Source organism: Camelus bactrianus, chromosome 18 (assembly GCF_048773025.1).
Source record: "Camelus bactrianus isolate YW-2024 breed Bactrian camel chromosome 18, ASM4877302v1, whole genome shotgun sequence".
NCBI classification, from domain to species: Eukaryota; Metazoa; Chordata; class Mammalia; order Artiodactyla; family Camelidae; genus Camelus; species Camelus bactrianus.
In genome coordinates, this window is record NC_133556.1 from 1,358,202 (window position 1) to 1,371,365 (window position 13,164).

The following is a 13,164-nucleotide window of genomic DNA, read 5'->3' on the forward strand; positions in this document are numbered from 1 at the left end:
CCTCCAGCCAGCAGTGGTGCGCGTGGTGGCCTCCAGGGAGATGGCCCATCAAGTTCTGCTCCTCCTCCCACGGTGTGTGGACACCAGCTGCTGTGGGGACCTGGTCCCCAGGGCTGGACAGGCAGGGACCCCACATCCACCCCCGGCTCAGAGCCCCAGGCACAGCGGAACCACTCTGGGTCCCACAAGGGACAGGCCTACCTCCAGGGCCCCCAGTGCCAGGCATGCCACCTTGAGGGGACACGTGAAGGCTGGGCCCCAGCTATGCTCCTGAACTGGCCCCCAGATGTCAAGCAGATGGAGACCTCCTCACGTCTCAGTTTCCTCTCTGCCCACGTGGACAATACCCGAGCCCAGCTGCCCACAAGCCACTGAGGGCAGACCCAGAAGCTGGCACAGAAAGCAGTCTTGGGTGCACGCGACAGGAATAAAGCCCCACCCTCAGCCCCATGTCAGTCAGGCCCAGTGAGGACACTCAGAAATGGGGTTCCCAGGGGCTGCGGGAGTCAGAATTCCTGAGCCAGGAGGAGTGGGGACGATGGGCCACGGGGACAGCCCCACAGCCCAGCTGCTTTCCCTGCTGTCCCCACACGGGAGCAGGTCAGTCTTCTCGGCAGCCACCTCCTGGGTACCAGGGCAAGGTCAGCACAGAGCCCACAGCCGCAGCATGGGTCTAAATAGTCTGAAACACGGCTACGTTTTTACAGCACTGTATTTAAAAATCTCTAAATAAAACCCATGAAGCGTGTTGCAATAATATACATTTTTTAAACTCACTAATTGAATGTTGCCATTACAAGTACTATTTTGGACCATCTGCTAAATATGTAATTTAGAAATTAAGATTCATATCTTATGAGATACACTAATTACTCCTTTGAATCCATTTGGTTACTTTCTGAACACACACAAGTCCTGCAGTTTGCAAGGACCATCGCCCCCCGCATCATGGTGCAGGTCAGGGAGCTCGGCACGGCCATGACGTCCCCGGGGCCCACGGAGGAAGGGCAGAGCAGGTCACCAGGCCACGCCTTCCCAGGCTGGGAGTCTGTTTTGGCCTTTTAAAGGTGACAGGAATTTCTGTGTGTCAAACCAAGGCCTTCCATCAAGGGCTCCCACTCGGTGACTGTGCAGTTTATCCAAGCCCACCCTCCCAACCCCTCAGATATTCTCACAGCCCCTCCAGTGGCCAGGCTGCGACTTAGCGACCACGCTGCACCCCGAGCCCCGGCACACAGCGCACACACCCACGACGGCCAAGGCTGTCCCCAAACCCCTCGTCCGGAGCCAGGCCCCAGCGGGAGGTGGACACCAGGGGGCTTTGTGGGTCGCGGAGCAGCAGCCCCGTACCTCCTCTGTGTGCTGCTCTACTTCTACTGACAGGACCCAAGGAAGAGCTCACTTCTGACCTCACGACACAGCAGGGATCAGTCTGAATGACACTAACCCCACTCCCAGCGCAGGCAGCGGTTCTTGGCCTCCAATGTCTCTCTTCCGTCCTGGGTAAAATTTGCCTTGCTGAAGGAGCCTTTGTTTCAGGCTGTGAAGACGCCGTGGGTTCCTCCATGGGTTTAACCAACCAATACACATGGTTTCTGGGCCCAGACCCCCCACCTGCCCTGCCACCAGCCCCAGCAGAGGGGCCAGGACACACATCGCGAGGAAGATGCTCACACCACTCACACCAGTTCCCAGCAGAACAAAGCAACACTTGTTACCCAAACAAAGTGTATCAACCGGGTCCTCGAGTCACTTTTCTCTCTCCCACTGCCTTGTGTCCTGCGTACAACCGAAGGGAGGAAAAACTGACCAGGAAACAGTGGCGGGTAGGAAGGCAGGAAGAATCTGAAGGCGAAGGCCCCGGACGTGACGAGGCTGCGTGCCCAAGGAGTGCCCCAGTGGGGGCCGAGGTGAAGCGAGGGCGAAGACAGAGCTGCCACCAGCAGGGCCCCCGGAGGCGAGGCGGGGCTGAAGGATGGAGGGGGCTGGGCAGACCCGGCTTCTGCCCACAGTCAGCCACCAGTCAGAGGCAGAGCCAGGTCAAGACTGGCAAACACCAGGCTCCACTGCCCGCCCTCCACACGCCGCCCACTCCCTGCGGCAGGACGAGCTTCAAGGTGGCGACCCCGAGTGCCTGGCGTGGGCCCCAGCCAAGGAGCTACGCACTAGATGAACACGTGCACCATCTCCGTTCAGTCCCAAGAGAACTGGAATAAAGGAAAAGGCAGGCTGAGGGAGGAAAGACAGACAAATGACCTTGGGGCTTTCTCAGACTACTGAAGGACACAAAACCAAGCCGTCGGAAATCTGACCCTGACTCGGGAAATCAGAGGGAGGAAATGGGGTCTACTTGCCAGGCTTCTCACGTGAGAAACCCAGCAGCGCAGACAGGGAGTGTGTTCGGCAGGCCTGGGCGGGGAGTTGGGCCTCCACGTGCACCATCCACACCCCCATCAGAACGGCCGCCAAGGCCACGAGCAGCTCCTGGCCACACGGGGTGCCTGCAACTTCAGAAGGGCCCGTCCACTGGGAAAACGGCAGGCGGGTTCTCGTGGAGCTGACCGCTGCTGTGACCCAGCCACACCACTCCTGACCTGTGCACACTTACCAGCTCTGTCCACAGAGGGGCTGAAGGCGTGAACACATCTCCCACCAAGGTACTGGCTCTCCATCAACAGGAACCCGAGCGCCCTGGAAAAAGGGTCGATGCCATGAAAGGCGCAGAGACAATCCAAGTTCAGAGCATCGTGTGGCGCCGGGAAGGAAGGAAACACTCCAAACAAGACGGTGGGAGTCAGAAGAGCACAAGAGCCAACTGCAAAGAGCTCCCACAGGTCAGAGGTCAAAGGCCAAAGATCAGACCATCTGAGTAGCTCGGGGCCGCACAGCGCTGAGCTCAATGAGACGCTGTCCGCAGTCCACGCCGGCATTAAACGACCGACGGAGGAAACGCGGGGAGAAGGGACGAGTCCCCCCCGAGAAGCCCGGCCCCGAACGCACCAGACAAGAGGGAAACGGACGACCCCCGCGCCCCACGGACGCGGCGGCCGCAGGCGAGGCCCCCCAGCGAGCCCGAGAGCGAGTGCCCTGCAGGCCGGGAGGGAACGGGCTGTCGGCACGGTCCCGGCACGTCCCCGGGGACACTTCCTGACCACAGGGGAGCGCCCGGCCTCACAGCAGAGAAACAAGCAATCGAGGCCAGCAGCGCGGGAAACAGACGGCGCCAACGCCACGCACCCCGCACGACGCGCAGAGGAGGCACAGTGTCTCTTCTGTGGTCTCACACCTCAGCCTGACCAGACGGAAAGTCACCCCTCAACACCGCGGCGATCTGCGGCCCCGCCACCCACCCCTTAGCCCAGCGCTCCTGCGCGTCTCGGCAGGGGAGAGTGGCGGGCGCAGGACAAGCTCAGAGACGGTCCGCGGATGCGGCGCGCTGGCTGCGGCGGCCAGCACCCTGCCCAGCCGGCCTGAGCCCCGGCCGGCCTCCGCCTACGGCTCCTTCCCGGCGCCGCACCCCAGAGCTGGGTGAGAGGTGCAGCCTGAAAGAAATCAGTGAATAGGTGGCTCCGTTTGAAACGAACGTTGGAGGCTGAACAGGACCCAGCGTGATTCATCCACATGCTCCCTGAAGCACCTAAGATGCGCCCCTCAAGGGCAGGTTGCAACGAACGGTTCCTAAGCCAGCGAGGAGGAGCCCCGGTCTCCTTCCTCCTGGCGGGCAGGATGACTCAGCAGAGCGGGTGTGGGCGAGCTGGGGGACACGGTCAGGGGCACCCCAGCGGAGGTGACAGGAGGGGTGCGGAGGAGGTGCAGGGAGGACGGGGCGTGGATGAGCCAGCTCGGGGGCCTGCGGACACACGGGCACAGGGAAAGCAGGCCAGGCCACGTGCCGCACTGGTGAGGGTGGCTGCGCCAGCTGGATGTCAGAGGAGACCCAGGCAAAGGTGGGACAGGTCAGCAGATCTCAGGACTTCATGGTGGGGGAGACGGGGGAAGGAGTCCAGATATTCCAGAATGAGGGAAGGGCCTTAATCAAGGAGATACCGTCACCGCCATGCACGCAGGTGGCCGGCCGGGGCTCCGTCTGCAGCCTGGGCTCCTGACTACAGGAGTGCCTCTGGGAGAGAGGAAGCTGCGGGCCGCGAACAAGTGCTCGGACTAAGAAGGCTTCCGCCAAGAAGCAGCAGCCAAGGCGCACAAGGAGCGCCCCCGGCGGGGAGCATCCGGGCGCCACCCTGAGGGAGAGGGGACAAGCACATGGCTCTGACCCTGGCCACACAGCCTTCCTGAGGCCGGGCCAGGCGGGCCCCCGAGTCTGCCCCCAGTCCTGCTTAGTCACCAGAGCTGCTCCTTCCAGACAAGCTGGGCACGACCGGCCCAGGGGGCAGAGGGTCTGCACAGGGGGACTCTTGCCTCAACACAGCTTCCCACACAGCACAGGGAACACTCGCCCTCCAGAGCCGCAACACAGCAGGCAGGCAGCTGCCCCTGCCAGGTGACGGCGCGGGGACAGCACGCGTGAGGGCTCTTAGCACGATGTGCTTGTTTACCAACAGGGCGCCCTGGCCCTTGGGACTAAATCGTTCATTTCCATGCACAAGAACAGCAAGACAGCCAGCATCCTGGGCCCCTGGGCCCCCCGAGTCCCCTCCAAACACACTTAGTAACCACTGCCCCCAGAGAGGCAGCTCCAAGGAGCCAGAAGACCACACCCCCTGACCCCAGGGGCACTGAGAGGCTCTGTCCACCTGGGCTCCCGACACCCGCATCAAAAAGCCTGCCATTCCTGAACACCTGGCCTCAGGGCCGCCGCCCCGCCTGGGGGACAGAGCCACTCGACTCTCTAGGGCCCTTCCCACAAGCTGGCCTGCACCCAGCAGCTCAGGGCGCTGGTCTGACCTGCCGCAGCGAAGGCCATCCTCCCGTCTCCCTCCTGACAAGCACAGCCTCTTCCTGGGACTGTGAGGCTGTCAGCCTCAAATAAGCACGTACAGGACACACGGGCCAGGGCGTGCAGGTGCGTGCACGCGCGAGCGCACAGGGGGCGTACGCTGAGCGGCCCGAGCACGGAGGAATGACCTGGGGCCGGGGACCGGAGGCACAGCTGAGCGGCCCGAGCACGGTGGGAGGCGCACATCTCAGCCTTTTCTGCTCTTTTCTCCCAGACCAGCCCTGCAGAAGCCGGCTGACGACAGGCCGTCAAGGTCTAGGCTTCCCAGAACACGGGACTCGGAGCAGACACAGGAGGAGCTCCCCATCAGCCCTGCTCGGACGATGGTTCTGGAGGTGCATCCGGCCACTGCTCTGCCCCGCCTGTCCCTCGTGTCCCCGGAGGAGCCCTGGGAGGCAGGCTCTACCGACGACCTTCCCCTGGAGGCAGTGTGGGCACAGGCTGTGTTTCCTTCCAAACCAATGCCGGACGGAGGGAAAAGGGCGGCCCCCCCGCCGTGCGGGTCGTTTCACACACGGCCCCCCTCCCTCTGCCTTCTGTGCAGACCGGGCTCAAAGTCCTCGGCCAGGACCCCAGACTCCTTGTGCGCTCGCTTCAGCAACCAGCCCCTGGGAGACGCCGTCAGCCCTGCCCACCCGGGTCGGCAAGGAAGAGCCACGACCTCGAGCTGTGCGCCGAGCCCCACCCGGCAGCGACTGCAGAGCAAGGTCCGCCCAGCCGCGGAAGGCCTGCGCCGGCGTGTCCGTCTGCCGACACACTCCTGTCCCCTCCACTCTCTCCCGGTTTGAAGAATCAAAACAAGGGACCCAAACAAGGGCCCTCCCTCCCCAGTTCTCTGAAGTGAGAAGGTTCCGGGCCAGAGGCTGCCCCTTGGATAGTCGGGGCCCACCTCCCACTCTTCCAGACAGAAGCCCACCTGGGCACTTGGGGCAAGGTCGCCACAGCACATGCTTATTTAAATGGGACAAAGCTGGAAGATGCTACTCCGGTGGCTCTGAGACACAACTCTGGTGATTCAGGGCTGCCCCGGCCTGCAGGGCGTTCGGGCCCTCTGACCTGGTGGGAGGGCAGCAAGCAAAGCCGGGGCCCATACCTGGAGTCCGCTGCCGGTGTGGCCAGTGGAAGGACAAGGAGGGCAGGCGTGGGAGGTGGTCGGAGCTGAGCACGGGCGCTGCGCGGGGAGGAGAGCTCCACGCCAGCTGCTCTGGCTCTCCGTGTCAGCGCCCACAGCTCTGCGCTCCCCCTCCGCCCGACCACGGCCGCGGCTCCCTCTGGAAAGGCGTGCCCCCGGGTGCTGCCCTCAGTGCCCCTCGGAGATCACCATCAACGTCGCAGGCCGAGGAGTCGCAGCTCACTCCTCATCCCAACGTCTGATGCCAGCCTGGGCCTCCCCACTCCTGCTGGGCCTCCCTTCCGGAAGGCCACAGAGGCACCTCCAATTCCCACACAGCCACTTTAAGCCCGGGGCCTGTGGGCAATCCCGTCCCTCCCCCCAAGTTCTCTGGATTAAAAGCTCAAGAGTTAGACACCCGAGAGCCCCCCCTGCTCTCCGCCCTCTGCGTCCGGGGGCTGCCACAGCCTGGCCCCACCACTGGACATCCCGCATGACTTCCTGGAAGCCAGCACCCCTCTCCCACTGGTTTCCCACTGACCCACTCCCACCCCAACAGCTTGTCCTGTGTGTTAAGCCAAGTAACACCTGCATGAAGTAGAGCTCTGGTCACATTACCACCCCACCCCCGACTTCCCCCGGGCTGAAATAAGGCCACACCCCCGGGGTCAGCCCTCCCCAGCCACTACTGTGAGGCCCGGGACACCCAGAGGGGAGGAGGTGCCTGCAGTGTGGGCAGGGCTCCCAGACGCTGAGCCAAAGGACCCCCACGCGAGCGGGAGCACATCCCCAACCCTGGCCAGGCCTTCAGGGCCGTTTATGACAACCGCTCCCAGAAGCCGCCAGACACCAGGAGCTGTGTCTTCCATCGCTTTGTTTCCCCAACAACACAAAACCAAGGCTTTTTTAAAACATAAAACATTATAATTATTCTGGCGCATCATTCCAAGAGAGATTTGTACACAGGAGCACATGCCAGGAAAGGCGAGCTGGGGGGACCAAGACGAGAACACGGCCCGAAGCCCCGTGGCGCAGAGCTTCACACGGGAGAGGAGCGCGGGCCTCAGAGACGCGGCCCTCCCCCTGCCCGGGGCCGAGCGCGGACTCGGAGCGCCCTCCGGTGGGCCCGGCGCCAGACCATGCTGAGAAGGCAACCCGGCCAGGGCAGGGCGGCCTCTGCCGTGGGGCGACGTCTGGGGGCACCGCGGAGTGGAGCCCTGCCAGGACGTGCTCACAGAGACGCCGCTGCACAACCGGGCACCGAGGCGGGCGCGAACACCTGCCGCTGGGGCGTCACAGGGGGACCGGACACGCGGATGCGGGGACCACGGGGCTCCTGCGGGGAGCGTTCAAACCAGGCCAAGTGGACACTGCAGACGGCAGGCTCCCTGCGGGCAGCGACCACACAACAGCGTCCACAGGGCAGAACCAGACCACACAGCTCTAGGCCTTTCCAGCTCTGAGGTGGCACGGCGAGTTTGTGCCCCACAAATGGACAGCACCTCCGTTCTCACAGGAAGCGCAGGCACTGAGGACAGCTGTGAGGACGCGCCCCCCGTGAGTGCCGGAACTGCAGAGTTAGGTGCACGCGCTCCTCCCCGGAGGAGCGCGGCGGGGACGCCGGGAGACCGAGCGGGGCACACGCCGCCCAGCCTGGCAGAGCCGCGGCGGCCCTGACGTAGAGGCCGCAGGCGCCCCCGCTGAGCAGGCCGCGCACCGGCAGACCTTCAGGGCGAGCGTCTCCCCGTGCAACCTGGATGGTGCGGCCGGTCGGGGCAGCCCCCGAAGCACGGCCCGCGGCAGGCACCAGAGCCCCGAGGGTCTGCGTGATGCTCGGCAGGGCGGGGGCCTGATCACTATTTCTGTCCTGCCTCCCTTGCTGGCCTGTGAGCTCCGTGAAGCCAGGGACCCTCCTGCGCTATCTGCAGCGTCAAGGCAACTGCCAGGCACTGGCCAGAGCCATGCAGACAGACGGACGGACGGACGGAATAGAGGGGGCAGAGACAGGGCAGGGAGAGTCACCTACAGATGAAAACTGAGGGAAAAGTCCGGAAAACAAAACCCCCAGCCGTCAAAAGTGACGGCCCTGGTGGGAGAGAGGCTGCCGCCAGCTCACGGTGACGTCACCCAAGGCGGTGCGATGAGTCATCACCACCGTACTAATTTTTAATTTAAGCAATTAAATGAGAAGTAGAGAGAAAATGCAAGAACATCTACAGCCACCCAACAGCCTTGGTTCAGGCAGAACGAGGCGGGAGCCTCAGAGGGGCTGGTCCTCCGTGACTGCAGGGGGCGCCGTGTCACTCCCGCTCCCAGCCGGCAGGATGAGGCCCAAGTTCAGGCCCACACTCGGTGCTGGTCTCAGGCTGCCCCACCCACGGGAGAGGAGCCCCCAGGAGCAGACGCCCGGGGCACGAGGGGACCTCCAGGGGCTGAGACTATTCTAAATCCTGACAGGGCGCAGGGCGCACAGGTGCACACCTAGGTGAAAAATCGGAGCACCCGTGTACAACCTCCCTGTCTCTTCTACTTAAAACAGTTCAAGGAATATTTCCAGCTATTTGAAAACTGCCACTTACAGTCTAATCACAGTATCCGACTCACGCCGCTCCCATGAGCTGAGAGCTAACAAACAGGTGGCTGTGGCTGGCCACCGACCCGTGATGGCGAGGCTGGAGGCTGACCCTCAGCCCTCTCTCGGATGGAGGCTAACCGTGCTGTCGTCCCCAGCAAGGCCGCCAGACACGACTCGAGGCCTCACGTGTGCTCTGTGGAGGACTCCTGATGGAACGGTTCCCCTCGCAGAGGCCATCTGAGCTGCGCCCGACTGTCGTTTTCTCGAAGAGTCTTAATGGGTTTTGGTTTCCGAGAGTCCCTTCCTGGTGAGCAGACTGCTCTGTGAGAGCTGACCTGGCAAGGTCCTGGGGCGCACACGGCCCCTCACCTCCCACCACCGACACCCCCGGCCCCGGGAGGGTCCAGGGTCGTGCCCCAGACAGTAGCTGGCACCGGGGACAGCTGAGTTTTTTGGCAGAGCCGTCTGGTGAGATGAGCAGAGCTCCTGGCACCAGGAGGTGGTGGAGCCAGCTGGTGACAAAGGCCGCTCAGTTACAGAAGTGTGAGATAGTCTGGGAGCAGAGGACTGTAAAGAAGATATGCAGAGTGGAATAATCACTTGGCTTCACGAAAACCAAATTGATTTGGAAACAATTTGGGAAATGCTTCAGCCGCCACTGAAGCGCCCGGCAGGAGAGGAGCCAGGCCAGTTCTTTGGCCCAAACCAGAGAATTTACTGAGAATTGAAGTCACCCCAGTACCTTCTCCTATCTGATGAATATGATTAAAAATGCATTTCATCTGGCAAGTGTGTGTCAGGAGCTTGACAGGCCTTGGTTATAATTACCCAGCAGGGCTGGGAAGCATCCTGGTCCCCAGGTGCCAGTCAGAGAGTTGAAGGCTGCTGGCCACCGCTCGGACGGTTCAGGGCAGCCCCCGGCGCTCTCACTCTGCCCTGCTGTCTTGATCGACGCTCCTGGGCCAGCCGTGTCCTCCAGGGCAGCGGGGCATGCGGGGACCCTGTCCCCTCCAGACTTTGCTGTCCCCACGGGGCCTTTTCCTCGCCAGCGCCACGGGCCTCCAGCACCGAGAGCCACGGTGACTGTCCTGTTGTCCAGGCAGCTGCCAAGAGGGGGTGGGCCTGTCGGGGTGCCGTGGTGGGCACAAGTATTTCCTCTCGTGGGCTGCGGACCCTTGTGGGTGAGGCTGCAGGGCTCCTCTCCCCAGCTGCACCCCGTCCTCCCACGGTCTGGCCCCCTCAGCCGCCCCCCTCTCCCCAAAGCGGTGGTGCTGGTCCTGAACACCTCTGTCCACAGCCCGCTGTCCCCGCTCTGTGCACCCACCCCAGCCCCACCGCCCTTCTCTCTCCTCCTGGAGCTGCCTGCGTCCACGCCCACTGTAGTGGGAGGAGTCTGTAAAAGGCAGCTGGTGTCACCCCGTCTTCTGGGCTCTGCTCTCAGGATGAAGCCCACAGGACTCCAGGTCTCCAGGCCGGCTCCCTGCCCGTCCTGCCAGCTGTCCTTTCCTGGCCCCCAGCCTCTCTGTGTAAATTTCTGTGTCCCCTGGTAACTGAACGAGGTGCCCCCACCCATGCTCCCAAAGCCCCTCCTGTGTGTTCTGCAGCCCCTTCCAAAACCCCCCATCGCCCGTGTCAGTCTCCCACCACATCGTACACACGGACAGGGCAGGGGTGCATTCTCCTCGGGGTCCGACCGGGGACCTGGGCCCCACTCGCAGCAGCACAGGGCGAGCTCCTGCCACAGCGGCTGTCAGCTCATGTCCTGCCCGAATGGACGGCTCCTGGCGGCACAAGCTATGGCCGCCCCAAGGGAGGGAGCGTCAGTGGGTGGGGTGGGGCCCCGAAGCAGGGGTCCGGACTTCCTGGTTCTGGCCCCGCGTGCCCTCCCCTGAAACGCGGCCCCGGGCCTGCCTTTGTGGAGCCTGCGTCGTTACTCAAATGAACTGCTTTCTTACAGAGCCTCCTTTTTCATTCACCATTCGTTTGAAATGCCCTGTTAGACACACGGCAACGGACTCATCAGCTGATCTGCCCGGTGGTGTGAGGTTGGGGTTACTTATTTTGAGGTCTGTGGTTTCCAATGAAACCCCAACCAGAGGGGGCCCGTGTAGCTGCTGCCCCGCCCGGCCCCGCACACCACCCGCACGGGGCTGGGGACGCAGCCAGTGCTGCCCCGAGACGGTGTCACCACCTCCGTGCAGCAGTGAGTGACTTGCTACACCTGTGTGTTTAAAGCCGTGAGTGGCAGTAGCAGGCGGTCCTTGGGTGCCGTCCCGGGCCTCCTCACACCTGGGCGCTCAGAGCAGAGCTGTGCCTGGCGTCCGTTCACTGCCACCCCTCATCCCGCCCCTCACCCCTCCTGACAGCCCTGTGCGGGACCGGGCGCGCCCGCGTGAGCACTCAGCGGGGTGAGGGTCCACCCTGCCCTGTGTCTCTGCTTCTCCCGTGTGCCCGTGTCTGACTGCCTGGACCTTCATTTATTTCAAATTCAAAAAACTTGAAGCTGCCCACTTCATAGCTCTCTTTTTAATTTGCAGCTAGGCTCGGTGAACTGGGAGCCTGTGTGAGCTGCTTTTTTGTAGGCGTTCTGGGTCAGTGGCTCACCCTTCAAGTCCTTTCTTACGTGCGCCTTACTCATTAATGCACTGCATCTTTGCAGCTCCAGGAGACCATCAGAGGGCGCGCCCCCCACTTCCCAGATGAGGAGCCCGAGGGGGTGACTTCGCGACGGTCCAGGTGGAAGGCAGGGCTCCCCCTGCCTGGCCGGCCGCGCTTTGCGGGAGGGAACACAGCAGCCCCGTTCTCTCTTCCCGGGACTGGCTGACGGCTGCTGGCTTTCCTTGTCTGCAGAACCATAACTGTCAGCGGGCAGAGGGACAGCAGGCTGGGTGCTAATTGGCCACTTCCAAGAAGCTGAGTGCTGGCTTGCTTTTAAATAGACGCTTTCAGCCGACTTCTCAGGTAGTCTGTTTCACTGAGATTTTAAGTCTGGACAAGTGTCAAGACTCTCTCGATATTATCTCCTTAGTTTATTTTAAGAGCTGCCAGTAAGAGGCCCCGGGAAGTCACTGGATAGGGACCAAGGCAGGCACTCAACCCAGTGTTAGGACAGTGTCTGAGGACTCGCGTGGCCCAGCGTCGGGGCTTCTGAGAAAGCCTCTTGTCTGAGCAAGAGGGCCAGCAGTTGATCAGCTACACACTCAGAAACCTCAAGCTGTCTCTTCGCCAATTAGGAACCGCTTACCTTGGAGGGGATTTGTCACCAGGCTGAGTTAGCCAGGCCTGTCCCTCAGCGCACTTGGACAGGCGAGAACTCATAAATATGTAGAAGTTACTTTAAACTTTGTGTCAGAACTTTGCCCTGAGAACACAGGGCATCCAGTGAACTGACTTGGGGAGGGCGCCATCACCCGCTGGCTCCGGGCACGGCCCAGCCAGGAGGTGGTCGGCTGCCATCCCCTCCCCTGCCTGCCCCGCCTCTGTAGTTGTGAGGAGTGCCGAGCCCACGTCTGCCTGTCTGTGCGCCTCCTGGTGGCTCACAGCTCTGCACACCTGGGCACTGAGTCAGCCGTGGGCGGTCACCTGGGTCATGGCCCCGGTCTCTTTCTGAGGTTGACTGGTGCCCACTCCTCTCACCTGCCATCCTTCCCCTGTCTCCTCGCTGGGCCCCACCTGGGTTCAGGCCTCTTGCGGCACCTGTAGCCGGGGCAGTGGGCACCTTCATTTTGGCTCCCGGTGGTGAGAGTCTCTGCTTCCAGCCCAGAGAAGGTGGCCAGGCCTGGCTGCCGGCTGCATCCCCAGGTCTCCAGGGTCTCAGAGCCAGGGTCGGGCTGCTTCTCCCCCCAAGCCACGAGCGCAGCCTGTGGCTCTCTGCGTCCATCTGTGCCTTAATGGAGGGCCGTGCAGGGGCACTGGCTTTCTTGAAGTCACTTAAAAGCTTTTGCCAGAGAATCAGAGGGTGCTGACTACTGGAGGCTTATTTATTCATTTCTGGGCGTGGATGGTAAACAGCCTGCTCCTTGGCTCAGCGGGAGCAGATGGGGAGCGTTCGCCTGATTGATTCCTTACCTGCAGGGACACACGCCTGGAGGAAACCTATCGATTTGGCACCTCCTGCCAAAACCACTCTGAAATAAGCTTAATTGCCTCCAGACCAGCTTTCCAGCACCAAGTGTTCCCGTAAATCTCCCCCTGGACATGTCGCTCAGCTCAGCCCTCCTCCCCGAGGGCTGAAGTCTCTCTCCAGGGTGTGTCCTCGGAGAAGCTGGGCTTTGCCTCTGGCCCAGCTCACTCCCAGGGCGCCAGGTGGGCAAGGTAGCTGCCCTGCTCGCAGAAAGGAAGCCCAGGTGAGCAGAGGATGTGGCGCCTCTTCCAGTGGCTGGAAATTGGTGTCAGCCCCGGTCACAGACAGACCAGGGGCCAAACCGGCCAGTCCCCAACTCTCCGCTCAGCTCTGCCGCCTGACTGCACTTGCGGTCAGGCTCTTCCTGCACTGGTCAGTTGGCTGCTGGTGTCCTGGAGCCC

The 13,164-nt window shown here is 62.4% G+C and overlaps 1 protein-coding gene across 3 annotated transcripts in view; it reads right to left on the reverse strand.

The window, feature by feature from the left end:
- MAD1L1 (mitotic arrest deficient 1 like 1) overlaps positions 1-13,164 on the reverse strand; it is a 271,713-nt gene that overhangs the window by 176,705 nt on the left and 81,844 nt on the right. Inside the window, exon 1 of one of the 3 annotated variants that reach the window (XM_045504490.2) lies at positions 2,609-2,687. The exons of the other annotated variants lie outside the window; for them this stretch is intronic. Within the exon in view, the coding sequence (XP_045360446.2) occupies positions 2,609-2,646 (38 nt within the window). The 5' untranslated portion in view covers positions 2,647-2,687. Of the gene's footprint in view, positions 1-2,608; positions 2,688-13,164 lie in introns of those variants that run through there. 3 annotated transcript variants of the gene reach the window in all.